Genomic DNA, 20,690 nt, shown 5'->3' on the forward strand with positions numbered 1-20,690 from the left:
TTAGTATTCGTAACTAGAGACTCATGAATTGGCGCGCAGCGTCTTATTCTGCGTGTTTTCTATATTATAACGTGCAAATGGTGGCTTCAGCGATGTTTTGTTCAATGTTTCTTAAAAATTAACCAGTCTTATTGTACGTCGTGTATAGTAGGAACAGAGATAATATTTGCTGTTTAACATTCAACTTGAAAAAGCTTGCGGACAACATGGTGAAGCTCCATAAGAAATTTTTCGCGGGTGACAAAGTTTTTGCTAAAGTTCGAGGTTATCCACCGTGGCCAGCAAAAGTAAGTTCAGCTATACAGTTTACAATTATTTTTTAATAATTTTGTTGAAATTCGTAATGACAAGGACTTATATCATGAATACTAGTGATAATAACATTTTTAACCTGAAACTCATTATCGTTTGGATATTGTTGTGTATTGAGACATAATATTGATATCAACACATTATTCTCAAATTATGTTGTGAAAGAAATTATTTAGTCGCATATAGTCTTCTTTGAAATACATATGTAAATATATCTTACAATTTTTTTGTTACAAAGAACATATTATAACATGGTATCATCATTAACCCCCATTTTTTTAGGTTGAAAAAGTTATTGATGCCAATTCAAAAAATTCAAAGTATAGTGTTTATTTTTATGGCACAGGAGAAACGTAAGTAATAATTTTTATAATGTCTTATTATATTTAATAATGTAAATTATATATATATAATATACATATATTATAATTATAATTATATTATAATTATAATTATATATATATAATTGTAAAAATATAATATATAACTATACATAAGATTTAAAAAGCATTAAGATTTTTAAATATTTTATTTTAGAGCTGTATGCAAAGTAGAAGAGTTATATACCTATTTAGAGAATAAAGCAAGATTTGGTAAACCAATTAGAAGAAAGTTTTTTCATGAAGGTTTATTGCAATTAGAACAAGAACTTAAAAATGACAAAAATAAAGCATCGGATCTTGCTGATCTTAAAGGTAAATATAGTATTATATGATATGTAACTTAAATGTATATAAGATACTAATTTTTATCTATAACTGAAGAAGTTGGAATTGGCGAAGGATCAGGGAAAGAAGGTGATACAAATTTACCAACAGTTAGTGCTGCAGATAGTGATATGGAAACAGGACTTGTTATTGATGAGGAGGAGAAAAAGAAATCCATCAAAAGGAAGGCCGCTTCAGCTACTGTAATATATTTTTGTATTTAATTATTTATATACCTAATCTTGCATATGATATTTTATTAGGAGTTTTTACTCATTATTACAATATTGTATAAGAAAACAATTATTGAATTGAGTGCTCCAATAATAATTTAGGAACTGCCGACAAATATTTATCAAGGCTGAATAGTTTGTGCGATTTTTCCTTACATTTATATACAATTTTTATTCTAAGAATAAAATTCACAGTATTGCATTATGTTATATAGTATAAACAAATTCTGAAAAATTAGGATACACCTGAGGTTAAAAAGAGACGTGGGAAAGCAAAGTCTTTATCTGCGTCTACAAGTGATTCAGTGAAACAAGAAGCATTGGATTCTCAAGGAGAGGAATCACCGAAAGAAGTTGTAAGTCGTAGCGGTAGGAAAATTAAACCCAAACGGTTTGCTGACTTTTCAAGCTCAGAAGAGACAGATGCTACAACAGATAAAAGTGGTACATATCAATACCTTTGTTTAGACATAGCGTTTTGTTACAGTTTTTGTTAATAAGTATTTTACACATTGTAGATCATGGAAGAGGTCGTACTAAAGTTAAAACTGAAGATTCTAACGACCAAGTAACACCTAGTGCAGTGCATAAAAAAAGAGCTACTGTGGAAAGTAAGTATAGAGAAATCACATATATGGTTAATATTAAATTATTGACATTTAAATGGTATATATTTCATACACAGAAAAAAATAATTTAGGTGAAGCACCCATATTAGAAGGTACTGTGGTTTCTGGCACCGCATCGTCAGATGCCCCGGGACGACTTCTATTGGCATTAACATTTGCCGGCGAATATGTAGGAATCAAATTAGACATGGATAAACCAAAATCTTTTGAAAATGATAAGGCTCAAAAACAATGGGACTGGTCTACTGCTAGAAATGCCATGAAATTAAAAGCACAATTGGAAAGCGGTGAAATTTTACCAGAACAAGTGAAAGATTGTTTGGATTTCAATGTACATGTCCCAGATGAAGAAAAGCGATTATTAGCAAAAGATGGAGCACTTCATCGTAAAACAAATAAACTGAGGTAGTAAAAATAATATGAATTTGACAAAATTTGTAGACCTTTAATATGGATATATTAATTTCAGATGGCTTCGTATAGAGGCACAACTTTTACAGTTGGATGCTCAAATTAAATCCAATCTTGGATTAGATCGAGCATATCCGGATAAGTGTTTGCAGGCAATGGATGATATGTTATCTCTTTCAATTGATCCCTTGATGTTGAAAAAACATCCACATATTGTGGGAACTGTTAAAAGGGTAAAAAAGTACCAGTTATTATTCTAGTGTTAATTAATTCACTGTAACCCTAATTGAACTACTGACAATTTTCAGTTGAGACGATATATTGGCAATTTAGCCGATTGGAAATTAAGCGACGAAGAGGAGGTATTATACTTTTCCCCTTTGGTTTTTGAAGAATAAAATACAATATCTTTAGTATATGATCTTTTTATATTTTTTCTCAAAATTTATTTGTAGGGTGTTTTCAAACAAAAGGCAGAACAAATTAGACAAAAGTCAGAACATATATACAACAAGTTTAAGGTAATTATATTTAACCAGATGCGTGTGTAATTTATATGTGACTTGTGATAAAATATCTGTCATATGATTATGTTTGAGATTTATATTAAAATCTATTTGTTTCTTTTTTGTATATTTTCAATATGTAAATATATTATATTTTATCTTTCACTAAACGATATGCAGGCTATGTTTACCATACCTGAAGGGCAATCGTTTTGGCAATCATTTTCCGACCAAGTGGTTCATTTTAAAGAATTAACAAAGGATATGTCTGAAGAAAAAGTATTTTCTTTAATGTCTGATCCTGCTTGCCCAGGTAAATATATAAATTCGTAATTATGTCTCACATATTGATTGCCGCGTCAGTTCCGATTATTAAAAGAATTAGTTATTTGATATGTAACAATTCTATTAATATATTTCTACAACAGCGCAGTAATCAGTATGTTAAGTTAATGTAGAAAATAAAGTTGTTTTGTAAAAGGGGGCTTACCTTGTTGTGAAAGCAAAAATAAAATTTATAGATGCAGTCGTATCAGGAGATTCACCTGCTGATGAGAGTGGTAGTCAACCAGATACAGATGCACCTGTTGAAGTTAAATCGGAAGAAGTGCCTACATGGAATGAAATTACAAAAGAGTCGGAGGCCAAGTAACAAAGTGACATTTTGTATCTGACAACGTGGAAATTATAATTAATTTTTTTTTGTACTAATTTAGTACACTACACAATACGAGTGTCTTAAAGTTGAAAAAGAATTCGCTCTTTTCCGCTTGAATAGCACTTTCGGATAAATTTTGACGCTGTATTTTATTTAATGAGTCTTCTTTAGTAAATTTGTTGTCATAACTCATATCCCTGGCAATAACTATAATCAGAAAGCCCACTATAGTTATGAACACTCACTAATCTGTTAAAAATGTTAAGAAGATTGTTTAATTACAAAGCATTTTAGAGTAGACATAATTATTTACTCTATCTGATAAAACATTTCTTTAATAATTACAATTCCTTTTTTGTCGTTAAGTAATACCAAAAAAGAAAAAGATATTTCTGAAAGTTATACGACTATCTTCATTCTTTAACATTTCACTAATGTTGAGCTAAAATGTCGTCTATTTACGTAATAATCAAATACCAATGTATATATAAAAGAAAGGAAAAATGGAAATTGCAATACTCCTCTATATGTTGTAGAGATTTATAATTAATTGCATGATTTATTAGTTTCAAACCAAAATTTCAATAACACTTATTAAAATTAATGCTTCACATTTTTAATTGCGTTTTCATGGCACTTTAAAGGCATAATTTGAACAATCATTTGAATAAAACAAAGATGCACGTTATTTCACTTATACAAATTATTGGTGTATATGAGTTAAACATTTCCTAAAAATTTAAATGTGTTCATAAAGCTACTACTATTACTGAATTGTACAAATTAGAAAAATAGTAATTTTTAAATTTCTGGAGGAAAAGACTTCTAGGCAATTTGAAGTGGGTGAATATTCGTTTTGAGTAAAATTTTTTAGAGTAAAAGTTCTTTGAACTAATGTAGCTTATTGTTACAATTGCTTAATGTTACAATGAAAATTATAAATTACACTTTTATACAAGCTGAAGATAGGAAAAAATAGATATATTTATTTGCATTCAGTACTTTTTATAATTCAAGACACAATAATACTTTAATCTCGTTCATTGTTTCATTGTAATGATATTATATCTAAATTAAGCACAGTATCTATCTTAATAACATAAATGTACTTTTGTAAACATTTGTCGAAAAAGAATGCTGTAAAGGTGACATTGTTAATAAAAACGAATTGATGTATTCTTTTTTGTCGAATGATGAAGAAACCATTCTTACTTTTGTTCATTTATTTTTTTATGTACACTTTACTTATTCTTACGTTAATTCGGAGAAATGCCTTTGAAGTGTATTGAAAACAAAAAAGGTAAATGAATATTTTCTGTTCAAAGTTTTACCCTATATCTTTAGTTAGTTAATATGTTCTTTTTTAATAAGTACGTTAAGGTTTATTGCGTATCTTTCGTAAAAGTAAACGGATAAGTATGTTGCATAATTAAGGAAATATTATAGTTACTAAAGAGATAAATGTTTCTTTCAAATGTCAAGAAGCAAATATTTTGAATAAAAAACTTACTGTAGATTTGTATGGCTCTTCTAGAGCTTTTATAAATTTTTTCGTATGATTTCTATCATCGTAATCTTTATATTTATAAGTGTTAGAAATTTGTTCAATTAGTATCGATCGTGTACGCAGTACTAGTAATAAATAGCATATCAAGTTTATTGCATGCAAAGTGCTTGCATTGCATGTACTTGCGATACAATTTAATATTTAATGTTGTTTTTCATACAGAGCTATGAAACCAGACGGTAATCGTAAAATTGTTGCACTTACGTTTTATGTCACTAAAAATGCAACAATTATTTTTCGGAAAAACTGAAAGTGTTGGAACATAGAAATAATGAATTTAAAATAAAGTGATATTTAGTTGTTGCATACACAAAAGAAGATAAAATGTGTTGTCTACAAATTCCATGTTTGTTTACGAATGAGTGAGAATATATATTATTGAGAGCATTTAAAATTCATTTTTCGAGCATAAAGGGATGCCAAACAAATCATTTTGGCCGCAAAATAGGTATCGAGTGACTTTATTATTTTTACTTTTCTTCAAATTCGTCGGACTTGCAACGATTTCTTTAAAAAGCCGAAGGACTTTGAAGAAAAACTGCTCGGAAAACCTCGTATTTGTCACCGGCTCTAAACTTGGAGTATTTTATAATTTATTTTCAGCTCTCTCTAATAATCGCATCGAATTTCATATTCCTACCAACCATATACAATGCAGAATATGCGTTCATGACAATTGTGACACAAATCATTGAAATTTCTCAAGCGGTACTGGGTATCTTTGCAATTGTTTCAATTTTACTCTATTATTGTATAAATGAATCAACTTTTGTAAAAATTGGGAATTACTTGATTCATTTTGAGGGTGTATTATGCCGGTTCAAACAACCACTGAATTGGAAACACATCTCTTACGTCTTGTTTTTTGTGTATTTGTTTAATCTCAGTTTATTTGTTTCTGTTTTTGTTACCGATGTCATATCCTTTAACAGTCCTGTTTCATCTTTCGGATATATTTTGCCTGTAATTTTTGTGAGTTTTTGTTTTATTCAATATTTTTCCGCGCTTAGTTCGACGAATGCAATTTCTATAAACATAAATTGCGCTATACAAGATTTTTGTTCATCTAAGTTTGGTGATATTACACTTAACACTTTGTTTGAGACTCGACATGTGTTTGTTAACTGTTCAAAGATTCATCTTGTTCGAATTCGAGACGTTCACGGTCAGCTTTGTGACATTATCAGTGAAATTTCACGATTTTATTCTTTGCCCATTCTCATTTTTTTTTTGAAGCAATCACGGTTCGGAATGTAGGCGTGGATTATATAATTATAGTAAATACCTTGCTCTGGATAATTTCTATGCTGTATCCTCTTGGTTTATTAACTTCCAAAGCGACCAAAGTTACAAACGAGGTAAGAATTTGAATTTCCTTCCTTAAAAATGAATGTTCTAAGTTCTATATAATTTAGTAAACTCTTTTGCAGGTCGAAAAAACTCTCTCTCGAAGAATCTCTTACACACGTTGTTGAATTGCACGATTGTCCGACAAACAAAAGTAGAGGTAAATGATAATTATACAATGTGATCGAGTTAATATCGACGCTGTCTAACATTACATTATCTTCTAGCTCGAACAATTTTCACTTCAGCTGTTGCATCGGAAAATAAAGTTTACAGCGAACCAATATTTCACATTAGACAATACGCTTTTTCAATCGGTGAGCAAAGAATAGTTAATTGATATAATTTCTACTAGAATATAGTAAGTAGTCACTTGTTTTGATATTTGTTTCTCGTTATTAGATATTGAGTACAGTGACTACGTATATAATAATTCTGATTCAATTTCAAGTGGGGACTTCGGTTCCAGATGCTTACCCCTGCAATTGCACGTAATGATCATCGTAAGAATAACGTCATTGCAAATGTCGGATACTGTTTCTCGTCGTTGAAAACCTAGAAATAATAGAGAAGAGAGGATACTTAGGAAATTGATGTAGGACGTGAATAACAACTCACTTCTGCATTTTATGATCGAAGCTTACAAGCATTGGATAAACATGTGAAATGAAAATAAATCGAGAAAAAATGAGTTTTGTGGGTAATCGATATTGTATTTGTTTCTTTTCCTTTTTTTCATCAGGATTTATCAGCAATTCCGTTAAGGAGGACTAATACATCGATTGCATGCATGGCAGCGAATTATATGATTGCAACTGATTATATACATTGTTGCTCGCAATGAGTTTCCTCGTTTGTTCGTATATATACACACGTTTATGACCACCGAAGCAAGTGTCCAAAGTGTGTATATTCTTTATACGAACTACAGTTAATCATTAAGGAAGTTATTTGTTACGTACACTTTTATTCATGATGAAAATTGAATGATATTCGATGCGATGTTATTGCGAGGATAAACAACTCCGCGTATATACGCTGAACTTATTGCTCGTAACAAAATTCTATTTCAGTACCTAAAATAAATTTCTACGCTTTCATCAACTTCGGTATCCATTTTTATCATTAACGGTATTCCGTTGCAAATAGATACGTTGGACAGGAAACTAGGTCTTCTAAACACGGCGCGACACACTCTTGGGATATCTTTGTAAAAAGTTGCAGCAAATGTGTTCGCGATTTTTAAAAAATATGTAAATTGAAAATATAGCGGAATACCGTATCACGCGCATTCACTGCTCTGTTATTATAATTTGTTACGCGAACCTTTTAAAGCAGAATTTTGTTTACGTCGCGTAAGATTTACAAAATTATTGAAATCACTGTTCTTTCACTAGGAAGTACTTACACATCATCCATAAAATGTTCAAAATTCTAATCACAACCATTTAAAATACTATAATGACGATCGTAGCCCGTTAGCTTATGGCAAACATGTGTCTGAAACGGGATCGAGAACGCTCGCATGCGCTTCTATAATTTCTTTCCCATTGCGAGCGTGTATAGATCTGCGAGCGAATTTCTTTCTTAAATTTATACAAACACACGTAACATCAAGACGAATGGCTGCTTCGTATCGTACTTTGCTCTATGTATAATACATATATCGATAGAGATGTTCCAATATATGTTGTATATACAGGTGGAGGACTATTAATGCCTCTTACCTCTCTTTATCGTTAATCTATAGTGCTACTATCTCATCTTCTCACCAAATACGAAGACTTAATCTCAATTATCGACGAACTTATCACGCAATTCTCGAGCGGACTTGCAAATCCTCGGAGGTTTGTTCCAACGTGTAATAATTTGATAACGTGTTGCTTGAAAAATATCGTATGAAATTATTCTCTTCTAATATTCTCGCACCAATCGGTTCGTTTCCGTGTCTGTGTCGGTTGAAAACCGGCGAAGAAGGAGAAATAACAGCTTAGTCGTGTAACGATCCGCGCAATGTTCTGAAAGACTGCAGTACGTTAAAAATCTCATTATTCCTTTTTTCGAACGAAAAGGACATCCTTCAAGGGACGGCGTTACGCATGGAAATTCAGTCGTGCTAAAATTTCGATAAAAAACATGGAAAACTCTTCTCTAGTATCCTCGCGTACGAATTTTCTTCCACGCAATCGAATTTTCCTATTCTCAGCGTAAAAAAGATGCTGTACATTTACCGTATAATGAATATATTGTCGCTGTTGGCCGGTATCTGACGTGTATTGGAAACTTGAACAATTTTAATAAAATCCAATCGTGCTAGAGGAATGTTGTTAATGTTGCATGAGCGTTGGTGAAGAATGAGTCTCGTCATTGGGGGTAATACCGACCTTTTCGGCGCTTTCTCTACGATCGACGACGCGTGTCGGACAAGCTCCTCTGCGAGACATCCCTCGAAGGAAACGTCGATATATCCAAAGGGGTTTTCTTGGCGTACTTTCTATGGGCACAAACTACTTAATCCATATAATCGCTAGATTACAAGTATACGTTATTGCGCACTGACAAGAATAGATTCGAGATCCAGCGATGACAATTCACGCGTCGATTTATCAACAAATCCAACCTTAAATCTAGATCGCTCTACTTTAAGTTTCAACGATGTGTGCGTTTCTTTTTTCTTCTTTTTTTACGAATAAAAGGTTCGCGATAGCTACATCTAGGTATCCGTCAGTAGCGTTTGTTAATTGCACTCGTCCAAGCTACAACGCGATGAAATTAGATAGTCTCGGGTGCAATTCCATTTCCTATAAAATATTGTCCTTGTAATAACTTTTCTCTACTGTTCCTGATCACGACGCGTTTACCATGACTGGACGATAACGCGTACGAGGAAAATCAAAACGTGCTTTGTACCGTTTAAATTGGAACTAAAGGAAAACAGAATCTTCGGAATCGTTCAAAGATCGAGTGATCGTTCAAAGATGATCGCGAGCGTTCGTTCCCAATGTAGCGTTGTTTTTGTTAGACAGAAGTCTCGGCCGAGGTAGTGCCGTTAATCGTTAACGGGCTGATGCTTTCCTTCGATCGTATCAAGTCTACCTGAAACGATTAAATCAAACATTCCGCATAATTTCGCGAAGCGCATTAACGAAAAGCCAATCGTTTCAAACAAGCATCTACGTACATAGAAGACTTTGAATGAGCCGCGATGACAATTATTCGTTCCGACGATCGAACTCAACCACTCGTTACAATTGTAAAAATTATATATCACGGAAATTACGTTATCGCAACTGATAATATCGCTCCGCAATTTCTCTTATCCACGGATGGATACGAAAAATTACACTCGACTATCGAAAAATGCGTGCAAGTGATAGATCAAGTATGAAAGTGCGAAAAATAAGATTCAACACATGCAAGAATTAAATTATGCTCGATTCTATCGTGATAATTGGACATATAGAAAGAAAATCAAATCCACTGATATCTTTTCTGTTGCTTTCTATTTTGATACTTATTGGCGAACACTGCATGCTGCAACTTAACTATGCATCGGATACAATCGAGAATGGATGCGAAAGTAGGTCTTCTTCTCTATCAGAGTCGTCGTTGTTCCTAAGGACGAATCTATCTAAGACGACTCCGAGGGTTCCGTGCAGCCCCCTTTTATATTCTTACTCACAGTAGCGTACAGGGGGTATGTTGCATGCCGGTGTATTGGTGCTCTTGCTGTGTGACTTGCCATGTGATTTATCAGTTTGGTGATCGTGGTGGTGGTTAGAATTTAGAGTCATTTACGTTTGTCACCTTGATAGAGATTCCACTGTCATCTTCGTCCTCTTCGGTCATCGTAGTCAACCTCGTAGTCTCGTCAGCCATCAACACGTTTTCTTTCTTCGAGTGCTTCTTCTGCTTTCCCGCGCTAAATCCCAGCCAAGTTAACAACGTCGTTTTCACGTCGTTACTCTATCTACATCCTAATCGACTACACGTACTTGATAAGTTTCACTTGTTTCGTTTTCTCGTTGCCTTCGTTCACTTGTTGCCAAATCCCGGTTTTATTCACCTCTTCGCTGATATTGATGCTCGCCATTGGGATCTTCATAATGTTGCCGTTCGCTAACGAAATCTGTATGTTTCCCGACGGTCCGTATCCCATAGACTCGTTCTGTTCCTAAAGGACAAATCGTAAACTCAGCTTTGCGCTTGATTCTCGTTGGTCTCGGAAAAGAAAATAAACCAAGCCATGCATTGAACTCGGCAAAACTCTCGGCACTACCGTACTCCACAGACCTCGAAGAACGGTGGATTTGGGTATAAAAGGAAAGCGGTATTTCGGTTAGCATCGTCCGAGCTGGAAAAGGAAAAAAGAAAAAAGACAGAAAATGAAACTTGCATTCGGCTGAGAACGAGCAGGTATCGCATGGAAAAGTAGCCTTCGTGACTCGTGCAGAGCCGAATCACCTCAATCGTTTTGCTGCTTATTAATGATACCAGAATGACAGTATCGATAGAACGAATCGCTGGAACGATGGACGGAGTCTATGCCATCGTTACCGCGATCGCGATCGTGATCAAATTTGTTATATCGCAGTGCACGACGTCTGAAGTTCAGCGTAATAAAGGTGTGATCTTCAGCAGGAAGGTAGATACAAATGTTACAATTATTCTCGAGGCCGAGGAACTATGGACGTGCGCTTATGGTCACGTACCGATGACAGCCGCAGGATTCGACGACCACTGGTACCTTTATGTCTCTGGCATTCTTTCATTTCCACATCGACTTTCCCCTGATTGTCCGATTTTCTGAGAGAACTTTATCTTTTTACCTTTTTCTCTCCCTCTTTTTTCCCCACAAAAAAACGCGTGTGTCTCCTTAACTGCGTATTTAAATTATGGTGTTTGGACCTTGTGCTTGGAAATAATATATATCTCATAAAAAGACGGATACTATACGCGAGAACAGCGAGGAAAGGTTTCTGTTCGATGCTGAAGGTCCATCTGATCTGATGTGTAGTCTGGTATCGTACACGTGTCGGGAACTTAGGATTGCATGCAAACGGAACGTGTTTGACTCGTGTACTATGTATCAAACGTGTCGGTAAATGCTTCGTAAGGAAGAATTAGGATTACATAGAGATTTGTGTGTGTTCTTAAACAATAATGTATTTTCATATGTTAAGGTAGGCAATCTGTGTTCGACGATACATCGAGCGGATACATGTGTGTCAAATGCTTGTCGAAACATTGGCATCGTTATAGTTTTGCGTGTGTTGTCACGAACTGATAACGATGTTTCGTAAATTCAATTAAAAAAACAAAAAGAAGATTCGTCCGCGTTTTAATAAAATTTCGTAGGCCGACAAAAGGTAAGCAATGTTACTATTATCGTGTTTACGAATCTTTCCATGGTATACTTTTAGTAAATATGCAATTACCTACAAATCTATGTAATTCAACTACGATAACAAATTTATCTATGTTTTAAAACAGTCGTGTCCAAAATGCTAGATATTATTCGAAGAAACAACTATTACATGTAATTAATACTGGTCGGAGTATTTTGGCACGCACAGTTGTGCGAAAATTATTTTTTTTTTTTTCTTCAATTTTGGTGCGAGCCATTCTCGTTGTTCAGGCACGTTTAATGGCAAATTATTATTATTATTATTATTATTATTATTATTATTATTATTATTATTATTGCTTCGATCGAATAGATATTAACGAGAACAGCGATAAAACGATGTCGAGGAGGACTGTTCGCTAGAACATGTGCAGCAAAATTTAGACCACGTGAAAATGATCGTTCGTTAATATATCGCGCCGTTCGCTGCGTTTCCGGCAAAACGCGGGTTCATCGTAATCGCCGACAGTTACCGTGACCACGGGGCAAATATTCGCCACGCGATCACTCTTTTTGTGCTATTTACGACCAATGATGATATTTAGTACTCGTCTCACGGTGCTAACCTCGCCGCTCTCCAGTTGTCGTAGATCTTCGGCGTGTTTCCTGCTTGGTTCCGGCATTACGTCGTCCAAGATCTTTAACTCGCGTTGAGTGAACAACAAGTCTAAGGACTTTCGTATCCCGATCATCACCACCAACTGTATAAAATATCATTTGTTTGAGAAACGATGTTATCTTAATTTATTATCATTTGATAAACGACTAACCATCAAAGGAAACAGGATGGAGGTGCTGCTGAAAGATTTGATAATCCACAAGCAGGCTAAACAAGTCAACTGTATCGTTGTAAACAGATGAACGCGTTTCAATGGTACCTACAACAGTTTACGATTAGTGAATTATGAAAGAAGAGCAACGCGCGAACCATTAGTTGTTAATTATTTTACCTGCCGAAGGAACATATAGTCAGGTTGGTATTTAACCGGCATCAGCATGATTAATATTCTGTCGAAAAATTGAAGTCCCTTCAACGAAGCAACTCCCATGTAGAGGAAAACTCCAAACAGCACCGGCATCGGTATGTGTCTCAGCATTGGCGTGAGCAGAACCGAGCAGCCGATCATCAAAAAGATTAAAATGTGTGTAACACGCTGTTCGCGGACACCGAGGAACTGCGGTTTTTCACCTGGCGCGGCACATTCCGATTCCAGCTTCAACGAATTCACGTGATTGATCGAGAGTACCGTTGCCGCGACGAACCAGGGCAGTCCCATCACCGAGCAAATTTCTATCAGGATCGCAAGGACGAACAGATCCAAATGATAGCCGCATCCTTTCTAAACACGAACGATACACTTTATCGATGCCTTTCGGGAAACTTCTCGATCGCTTTTCAAACGAGGAATAGACGCTTGCCTTTAATTTGTTCTCTTTCCTATTGACTATCACGGCTGTAATTTGTTGATCCATAAAAATCAGTATAGTGCCTAAGAGAGCTGGTAGACACGCGACGATGGCGCTCCACCATGGATTGTTTTGAAAAGGCCAGATCATCCATCCCCGACCGGCCAACGTCGGCTTGAATTCCTCCGGTACTTCGAGCTTGGGCGTCGGAATATTCACGAAATGGTCGAGCGTGCTCATCGAAAAAATCGCGATGATTACCGCAAAATCACTGACCACCTGTCTGACCTGTATGGTACGAGCGATCAATGAGACTTTGATCGGTAGCTTTTACCGACTTTTACGGTGATTTCTACGCGACTAACGACGATCGATGTAATATTACCTTTGATGGAAAGAAGAGAGCGTTCTTGAAATCTTTGAGCTCGATGGATAGCAAGAATGTGCCCATGAATAGTATAATTGACATGAGGAACACATCGGGTGTGTAGTGCGGTAGGTTGCAACCATCGCCCACCAGCGTGCCGTTGTAACTCTGAAAGAAAGTTAACGACATTCTCATCAGTGATATAACGCTGTATCGAGTCAGCCTTATGATCAAGGTGCCGCTGCAGTTTGTAATTTCGGCTAACGAGTAGTTCGACGTGGACGTTCAACTAACCTGGCATATTTTTTGATCGAGAGCCGTCCAATTAATGTTGTCGTAGCTAGACGGTAGGCTGCCATTCGGCGGCTTGCACCAACACTCGTAGTTGAACGGTTCGTTCGCATGAGTATTTATAGGATACTTTTTGCCGATGGACAATACGTTTTCGATGGCCTGAAACACGTGAATCTTTAGTCGATTTCCTATTCGAATACTCTCGATTAAAAGCTGACGAATTAAATTGAAGCTTAAGAACGTTCGATCGTCGTTGTCACTCTCTAGTCAAGATCGAGGTCGATCGAACTTTCGGCTCACGGTTTCGAAGCCCGCTTAAAACGCTCCGATTAGAAGCGTACACCGCGATTCGTGACCCAGATGCCGGTGATTTCGCTGATCGTGCAATTCGCGAAGCACACACAGTTACACCATATCCAATTAACCCGTATCGCAGCAGAAGGACACTGTTGCGCAATTAAGATTCACGTAGGTAACGAAGACGGATTCTTTGCGAGTGAAATTTACTTTTCCTGCTGTTCGAGATGGGAGTATCGGTCACGTACCTTGTAAATGAAGATAAACGCGATCAGAGTGGCGAAGTTCTCCTCCGTGAACCGCGTGATGTAGCACACGAAAGCGCTAGCGTCGATCGCCACGAGGATTACCAGAATCAGTGTTATCCACGAGCCGATCCAGAAGCGGAACGACATGTAGTTCCAATCTGATTTCCTACGAACATAACGATATACTTTTACGTTATCCACGAAACTTCATACGTCGTAAGAATCTACTCACTTGCAAAATTCGTAGACTATCGTCTCGAAGACTAAAACCGGGCCGGTGGAACCGAGAATGGTGAGAGGTTGACCAGAGAAAAATCCATATCCGATGCCGCAAACGAAACCGGAAACGAGCGACTCCATGGCGGCCATATTTTTGCCTGTGGCTTCGCTCAACAAACCACCGAATGTAATTATAGGTGAGAGGCAGGCAAAATACAGGAAGATAAAAGAGGCTACGCATTGAAGAGCTAACGCGTCCTTGAAGTCGGAAAAATAAAACGGCACTTTTCTCTTTATGTCGTTTATCAAGCCACCGAAAAGTCTACCAGTTCTCGAGAGACCGGATTCTTCCCTCAACTTTTGCTCGTCTGCTTCGTCGTCTGGGTCTTCCTTCGGTTTTTCTTCTTTTGGTCGCTTCCTTACATCCTGAGCGAATCGATCGATATGGTTGATTACGAAAATATAAAATTCTCGATTTGCCAATGATTTCTCGTGTATATTTTACCTGCGAAGGAATAGCGGCAGGTGGTTCTATTCTGATCGCAGGGTCCCATTCTCCTGGTGGTAGAACCGTAACAGCGTCTAAAAACTCGTCGATTCCTGCAAGCAGATGATTTCTGTTCTTGGCCTTGTACGCCACGTCGTGGAAGACCTCGTCGGACATCAACGTAGCCATGGCACGGCCGATCTCGTGGAAACCTGTGATTCCTCCCTACGACGAAAACAAAGTGTATGTTATGGTTAAAGGAAATTGTGAAAGTTCAGGATAGATAGAGAAGGAATGCCAGATACCAATAAACGAACTTATTACGCATGAAACAATAAGAATCGAGAGAAAGAGTTATGTGTTAAGAAAAGTTCGTGATATTCCGTCATTCGCGAATCATAACGACATTGCAATCATCTAGCGAATTTAGAGCTCTTCCTATTCCTTCTTTTTTATCAAATACGGGTGATATGTTCCATAAATGTAGAGCACGACTACACATTCAACGCAGCATCTATTTAAATATGCACATTTCGTACGTTGCGGAATTCTATTATATGGAATTGAAAGTAAACTTTACAATTAATAAAATGAAACTGAAACTATGGAAGATACTTATTGTTTACTGTAGAAAAACCGATTATAAGTTAATAATATTTTGATAAAATTGGCTCAATTACAATTAATATTTTAGTTTTTTGTAAATAGGTTTGAAGATACTTTTAACAATAACTCGAATAAGATGATTTGCATCATAAAACGTTTCAAACTTCAAACCTGCAAACAAATGTATATTTATCATCGCCAGTTGCTGCAACATTCGAACGAAGAAATAGATAATATTGATTATAGTTTTGGAGCAGCAAGGTTTCAGAGTTTTGAAAATTGGCATATACCATACATTGACCTAGAAAATTTGCAGCTGTAGGATTCTATTACATAAGCGAAGGCGATAAAGTGACATGTTTCGAATGTCAAGCAAAGATATGGTATTGGATAGAAGGTCTTTATTTGAAAATTTAATTGTGCTAATGTACTAATTGGAGTGGATCCAACAGTTATACCACCATTACCAAGAAGTAGAGATATACGTATAACTGTAGAGATGTATTTATAAATAATTACCTACATCTAATCCTGATAACCATAACTTTTCAATGGAATTAGAACCATCAATCACAGCTAAACTTTGCTGTTTAAGTCTGGGAAGGACTAAGGAACCAGTATATCCTGGATATGCTGGTTACAATGCTAGACCACATGCATTTGCAACATGACCAAAATCTATGCCACAAACAAAGGAACACTTAGCAGATGCAGATTTTAGAAGAGATAGTTTACAAGATTGGGAAACACAAGATGATCTTTGTAAAGAACAAACAAAGTGGTAACTGAGAATAAATGTTAAGAAAAAAAAAACAGAATAGATTCTAAGTTAGAAACTACTTGGCATGTCCCTCAATAAAAAATAAAAATCAAATAAAATAGGGTAAATTTATGTGCATTGTTTTCTGACATAAATCTTATAAGTATGTGCAGTTAACTTCTTCAGAAAATGGAGAGATACCAATGGTAGTAGCGTGTTCCTTTGGAAAATGGGAGAAAAGACACAATGCAGATGAATCTACCCAATTTTGTTTGCTCTTTTACTTTTCATTAATGTTAAACAGTTGGAGGAGATATGCGGAGAAACCCTAGTATCAAACCACCCATCCCACAGGTGGATGGATCATCCTAAGTATTCCGAACCATTAGAGGACAGCACACTGCAATAAACACAGTGTACCAAGTACGAATAGATTGCGAAGAGCTGCAGAAGGTGTCGTAGGTTGAAAATTAATTGAAAGAGTCGCGAGGATTCGAAGCTGAGGACTTTCGGTTAGGAATCCAAGCCTCAACCAACTTACCTATCGCTGTTTTATCTACAAACATTATTTAAGAAAGTATGATAGAGAGTTGAGAAGTTGATTGCCAGAATGTTAGGTGAGGGAGAGGGCAAGAGATAACTCAGTTTGCTCCGCCTGTCTCTACTTTTGACATAGTCACAATGTTTAGATAAAGTACATGGTATCAGATGTAGTAATAGGATTTAAATATCAGCGAGAGATTATAATCACGTATATACATACATACAGTCTACAAACATAGAAATAGAGGGGAAGGAAGAAACAGAAAACAATCCACAATCGAGTTCTCAAGATAATGATATTCAGGGTATTGCAAGCAATAGAGAATCCGTGAAAGAAAGTGTAGAAAATCCATGAATATAAAATCACAAAATATTAAACCTACAGACAGTGCAAGAATGTGTAAAATATGTTATAACGTAAAATTAGAAGTAGCATTTTTAGTATACAGGCATTTGGACGTACGATTTTTTTTATGTAAAACGTGATCCTGGCATGACAACTTGTGTAGTGTGAACCTATTACGATGAGCGTACAAATTTTCTTCTCGCTGTATTTCATACGTATTCGTAATATTTCAACAATTATACATAAAAATACATTGCATACATGGATAATGTATTTATGGTGATTCTGTACTTTGAATTTTATTTTTAAATATTTTTGACACACCGTTTCAGTATGACCATCTAACGAATTGAATCAGTACCGATGAACGAAACACCTGTATGTAAAAAATGATTTTATTATTGATTGGCTAATACTAGTTAATTGTCAATGTTCGTGAATCTATATTAGAATAAAAAAGTATTAATCATTTCGAGCTTGTTTTATAGCTGTATTTATTCCGTTATTTATATTTGTTGTCATAGATTTGTATACGTGCTAACAATGAATAATCTTAGAGTGTAGCGAATAAATTAATATTCCGAGAAGTTTTATAATGTTTTGGAATTATGAATTCAATTTTAATCAATCATTCCCATCTAAACGAACCCATTCCCATTACATGCAACTGTTTATAAATACTGTCAACACGTTTACCACCCCTTTGAAATCATTATATAGATATAAATATTATTAGAAAATGACCATTAGTTATACCTTATTTCAAAGATTTCAATTCGAGCAGAATGTCTGCTTAAAATAGATTTAAAATGAAACATCGGTGAGTGATCGATTAAAGAAATGAATCCGTTCATTATGTCGAGATTAAGCAGATTAATTTACTGATTCTCTAGCAAAGATTGGCGAAAGCTTACAACACAAAGAAAAATGTATCGAAGATAAAGGATTAGAATTGTGCACAATGCAAAAATGCTTCGAAGTCGTTTCATCTAGTCTAATGGATTGAAATGGATCTCTTCAGTCATCTGAAGATTCATTGTGGTCGATAAACTAAAGATAAAACGTTCGCCGATGAAAAAAGAAAAAAAAAAAAAAAGAAAACGCGACAAATCATTGGAAAAAATCAAGCTCTCGTCGAAGCTAGGTAAAAATCGGTTTGTCTATTGCTCTCTCGAGATCGAGGATAGTCCAGGCAATCAGAGTAGACAATTGCTTCGTTAAAACGTTAATTACGCGAAAGGAGCTTTTCATCGAGTTACCCGAGAATCTACATCTGCCCGATAGGTACACACAATTGATGCTCTGTTAGCGATGCACGCTACAATTGATATTCCAACTGAAATCGCTTTACTCATCGACGAAGTGCTTTTGTCTAGATTTCAAACGAATCTTACCGTAGGTCCGAGCAGGACAAATATAAATCTTGTTGGCACAGGAACTTCCGTTAAGTCACCCATTATTCCCGCCTGGCTTAGCCGAATAAAGGCTGACAGCGTTTTATCTAAAAAATCGACTTCTCCTACGAGAATGTTGCTCGCCTCGGCTCCAGCTGGTATTTTCCGCATAAAATGAGTATTACCCTGGTGAAAAGACCATAAAGAAACATTTCTGCGCACAGTCTGATTACGATGGATGAGATCGTTGAAGTCTACGAACCTTGTGATTTGCGTCTCCGTTTTCTAAGGCGGACGAACTGTGATTTCGGCTAATTGACACGCTGCTTGGACTTCGATCCATCCCGTTGGTGCCTGGTTCTTGGCCTGAAAGAAATCTAGCTTACCGCCTACTGCGTCTTCCCAAGGTAAATTACAACGAGAAGTCGCGTGGGCAATGTAATCGAGGAGCTACATATTTTTCCGTTTCCTCTCAATTACCACCTCTATCCAGCACCGCTAAAAGTTAGATAGTTGCGGCCCACGTTCACGTGTCGAAAGCGTTTCCGAGTTGTGGGAATCTGATGGTAGAGACTTCGTGGGTCAACGAAGAACGAAGAGATTACGTCGTAGATCGGAATTACTTCTGTTTTTCTTTTTTTAACGCGAACGTTAATTTTCAATTCGAAGATTCCCCGTGCAGAAGAACGTAGAACTTTCGTTAAATATCAGGAACACGTAACTCAATCCTTTCGAACGGTAACCAATACGGTAAACTTTTCCGATAAATTGACCACATAGCTGCGGCCACTCGAGGACGGAGTCGATTTTGTTTTCCGTATTCCCACTTGCCCTCAATAATCGTTTGCCGATAGAGGTGTTATTTTAAACATCGTCGTTTCAACCTCCATGTTCGCGAAGCGTTCATTCGACTCGGCATTCCGACAACTCGTGATACTCTCTCATCGTTCAGACTTTCGTGTTGAGAGAGCACGTAATATGATTATAGCGTTGTATAGTTTGCTACGGGAAATTTACGGCGACAAGAGGGTTCTCTAGTATGTTAAAAAATAAGAAAAGTGCCAAGCACAGTAAAGCAGTTTACCGGGATTACCGGGTATGGCAAGGAAGCGGCTACCGGCATTCAGCGCTGGCCCACTGCCGTGACTTGTAGCGCCGGCGATCGCCGGGGCAGAATTCGATTCCTCCACTAAAAATGAGCATGAAACACACACCAGGATCGTTCTTTATTTACAGAGGAAGGACCCAAGGAGGAAGGAAATCCCATTTCCATACAGTGCACTACGTTTCGCCAACGGTTGCCTACCGAGCGAAACTCGCTCCAACTCGCAACTCGTTAGCGAGATCGTAATCGTTTATCGTTTAAGGGAAATAATAAAAAATCGCAAAGACAGGAGAGGAAAATTAGTTGTAGCGCTGAAAAGGCAGATGTTAGTCGATTATAAGTATGACAGTTAGTAGTACAAAGTATATCGAGTAGTTAAACTATACATTGAGTCACGTGCATATTATACAATTAGAGAGATCATGCCTCCTGATTAGTACTGTGAAGGTTCACCTATGCGTTCCCGCGATCGTGCACTTCCTTCGAATCGTTTCTATCTCAGGAGAACGTGAAAAGAATTGCTTGGAATTCCGTGTATCTGTGTCGCGTCACGGTCGCAGTAGTAACGACCGACACTCGCCAGACACGAGCGTCCTTCCTAGTCGCTTTTGCGAGTCCGACCGATAATGAACGCGCTCTGTGCAATACTTAATTAATGTAAAACACCGAGAAGTCCACGGGAAAACGAATAGTGGGAGGAGCATAATCGACACGAAAATATATGTCAGGAAATATTACATTATTGCGGTTCTAGAATATATACGAGAAAGTGAAAAAAAAAAAAAGAGACAGAGGGGGAAAAGAGACAACGAAATGCAGAAAATTACCAAATAGACGGGA

General features: G+C 36.5%; 3 protein-coding genes and 2 pseudogenes across 23 annotated transcripts in view; 4 read left to right on the forward strand and 1 right to left on the reverse strand.

Moving 5' to 3' along the window:
* On the forward strand, positions 1–5,126 carry Jasper (JIL-1 anchoring and stabilizing protein). 2 transcript variants are annotated; one of them, XM_072005252.1, is made up of 12 exons: positions 1–287; positions 595–665; positions 850–1,007; positions 1,077–1,222; positions 1,492–1,696; positions 1,771–1,863; positions 1,953–2,286; positions 2,351–2,525; positions 2,601–2,654; positions 2,748–2,813; positions 2,979–3,111; positions 3,320–5,126. In XM_072005252.1, exons 1-12 carry the CDS (start codon positions 207–209, stop codon positions 3,448–3,450), a joined length of 1,647 nt encoding a protein of 548 aa, XP_071861353.1. In that variant the 5' UTR covers positions 1–206; the 3' UTR covers positions 3,451–5,126. The 2 variants fall into 2 exon arrangements, with proteins under 2 accessions (XP_071861353.1, XP_071861352.1); XM_072005251.1 differs by having other exon boundaries at positions 2–287; positions 1,938–2,286.
* LOC139988562 (uncharacterized) lies at positions 4,726–6,425 on the forward strand (annotated as a pseudogene).
* Positions 6,423–8,492, forward strand: LOC139988563 (putative gustatory receptor 28b; the record flags this gene model as incomplete). Its single annotated transcript, XM_072006149.1, has 3 exons — positions 6,423–6,530; positions 6,598–6,687; positions 6,773–8,492. Coding segments are annotated over 3 exons (291 nt in total), but the record flags the coding sequence as incomplete, so codon positions are not given.
* Positions 6,740–20,690, reverse strand: part of Ndae1 (Na[+]-driven anion exchanger 1) — a 27,210-nt gene continuing 13,259 nt past the window's right edge. For 11 of the 20 annotated variants that reach the window (XM_072005230.1, XM_072005231.1, XM_072005229.1 and 8 more), the window contains 15 exons: positions 19,830–19,934; positions 19,008–19,111; positions 18,746–18,931; positions 15,115–15,321; positions 14,623–15,035; positions 14,391–14,556; positions 13,846–14,004; positions 13,570–13,719; positions 13,197–13,472; positions 12,728–13,117; positions 12,548–12,655; positions 12,344–12,478; positions 10,366–10,544; positions 10,178–10,292; positions 8,442–9,466 (listed from right to left, as the gene is read on the reverse strand). In XM_072005230.1, coding sequence (XP_071861331.1) covers positions 9,389–9,466; positions 10,178–10,292; positions 10,366–10,544; positions 12,344–12,478; positions 12,548–12,655; positions 12,728–13,117; positions 13,197–13,472; positions 13,570–13,719; positions 13,846–14,004; positions 14,391–14,556; positions 14,623–15,035; positions 15,115–15,321; positions 18,746–18,931; positions 19,008–19,111; positions 19,830–19,934 — 2,771 coding nt within the window. In that variant the 3' untranslated portion in view covers positions 8,442–9,388. Of the gene's footprint in view, positions 6,926–8,441; positions 9,467–10,052; positions 10,293–10,365; positions 10,545–12,343; positions 12,479–12,547; positions 12,656–12,727; positions 13,118–13,196; positions 13,473–13,569; positions 13,720–13,845; positions 14,005–14,390; positions 14,557–14,622; positions 15,036–15,114; positions 15,322–18,745; positions 18,932–19,007; positions 19,112–19,829; positions 19,935–20,690 lie in introns of those variants that run through there. The other 9 variants (XM_072005237.1, XM_072005224.1, XM_072005239.1 and 6 more) reach the window with 5 other exon arrangements.
* On the forward strand, positions 15,839–16,796 carry LOC139988564 (baculoviral IAP repeat-containing protein 7-B-like; annotated as a pseudogene).

The sequence above is a fragment of the Bombus fervidus genome, chromosome 6 (genome assembly GCF_041682495.2).
Source record: "Bombus fervidus isolate BK054 chromosome 6, iyBomFerv1, whole genome shotgun sequence".
Lineage (NCBI taxonomy): Eukaryota > Metazoa > Arthropoda > Insecta > Hymenoptera > Apidae > Bombus > Bombus fervidus.

Excerpts from the sequence above, each read along its gene's own strand:
- Jasper (XM_072005251.1), top strand. The coding sequence starts at position 207 with ATGGTGAAGCTCCATAAGAAATTTTTCGCGGGTGACAAAGTTTTTGCT. Across the intron at positions 1,008-1,076 it reads GGATCTTGCTGATCTTAAAG|AAGTTGGAATTGGCGAAGGA; the intron begins GTAAATATAGTA and ends CTATAACTGAAG. Across the intron at positions 2,526-2,600 it reads TTGTGGGAACTGTTAAAAGG|TTGAGACGATATATTGGCAA; the intron begins GTAAAAAAGTAC and ends GACAATTTTCAG.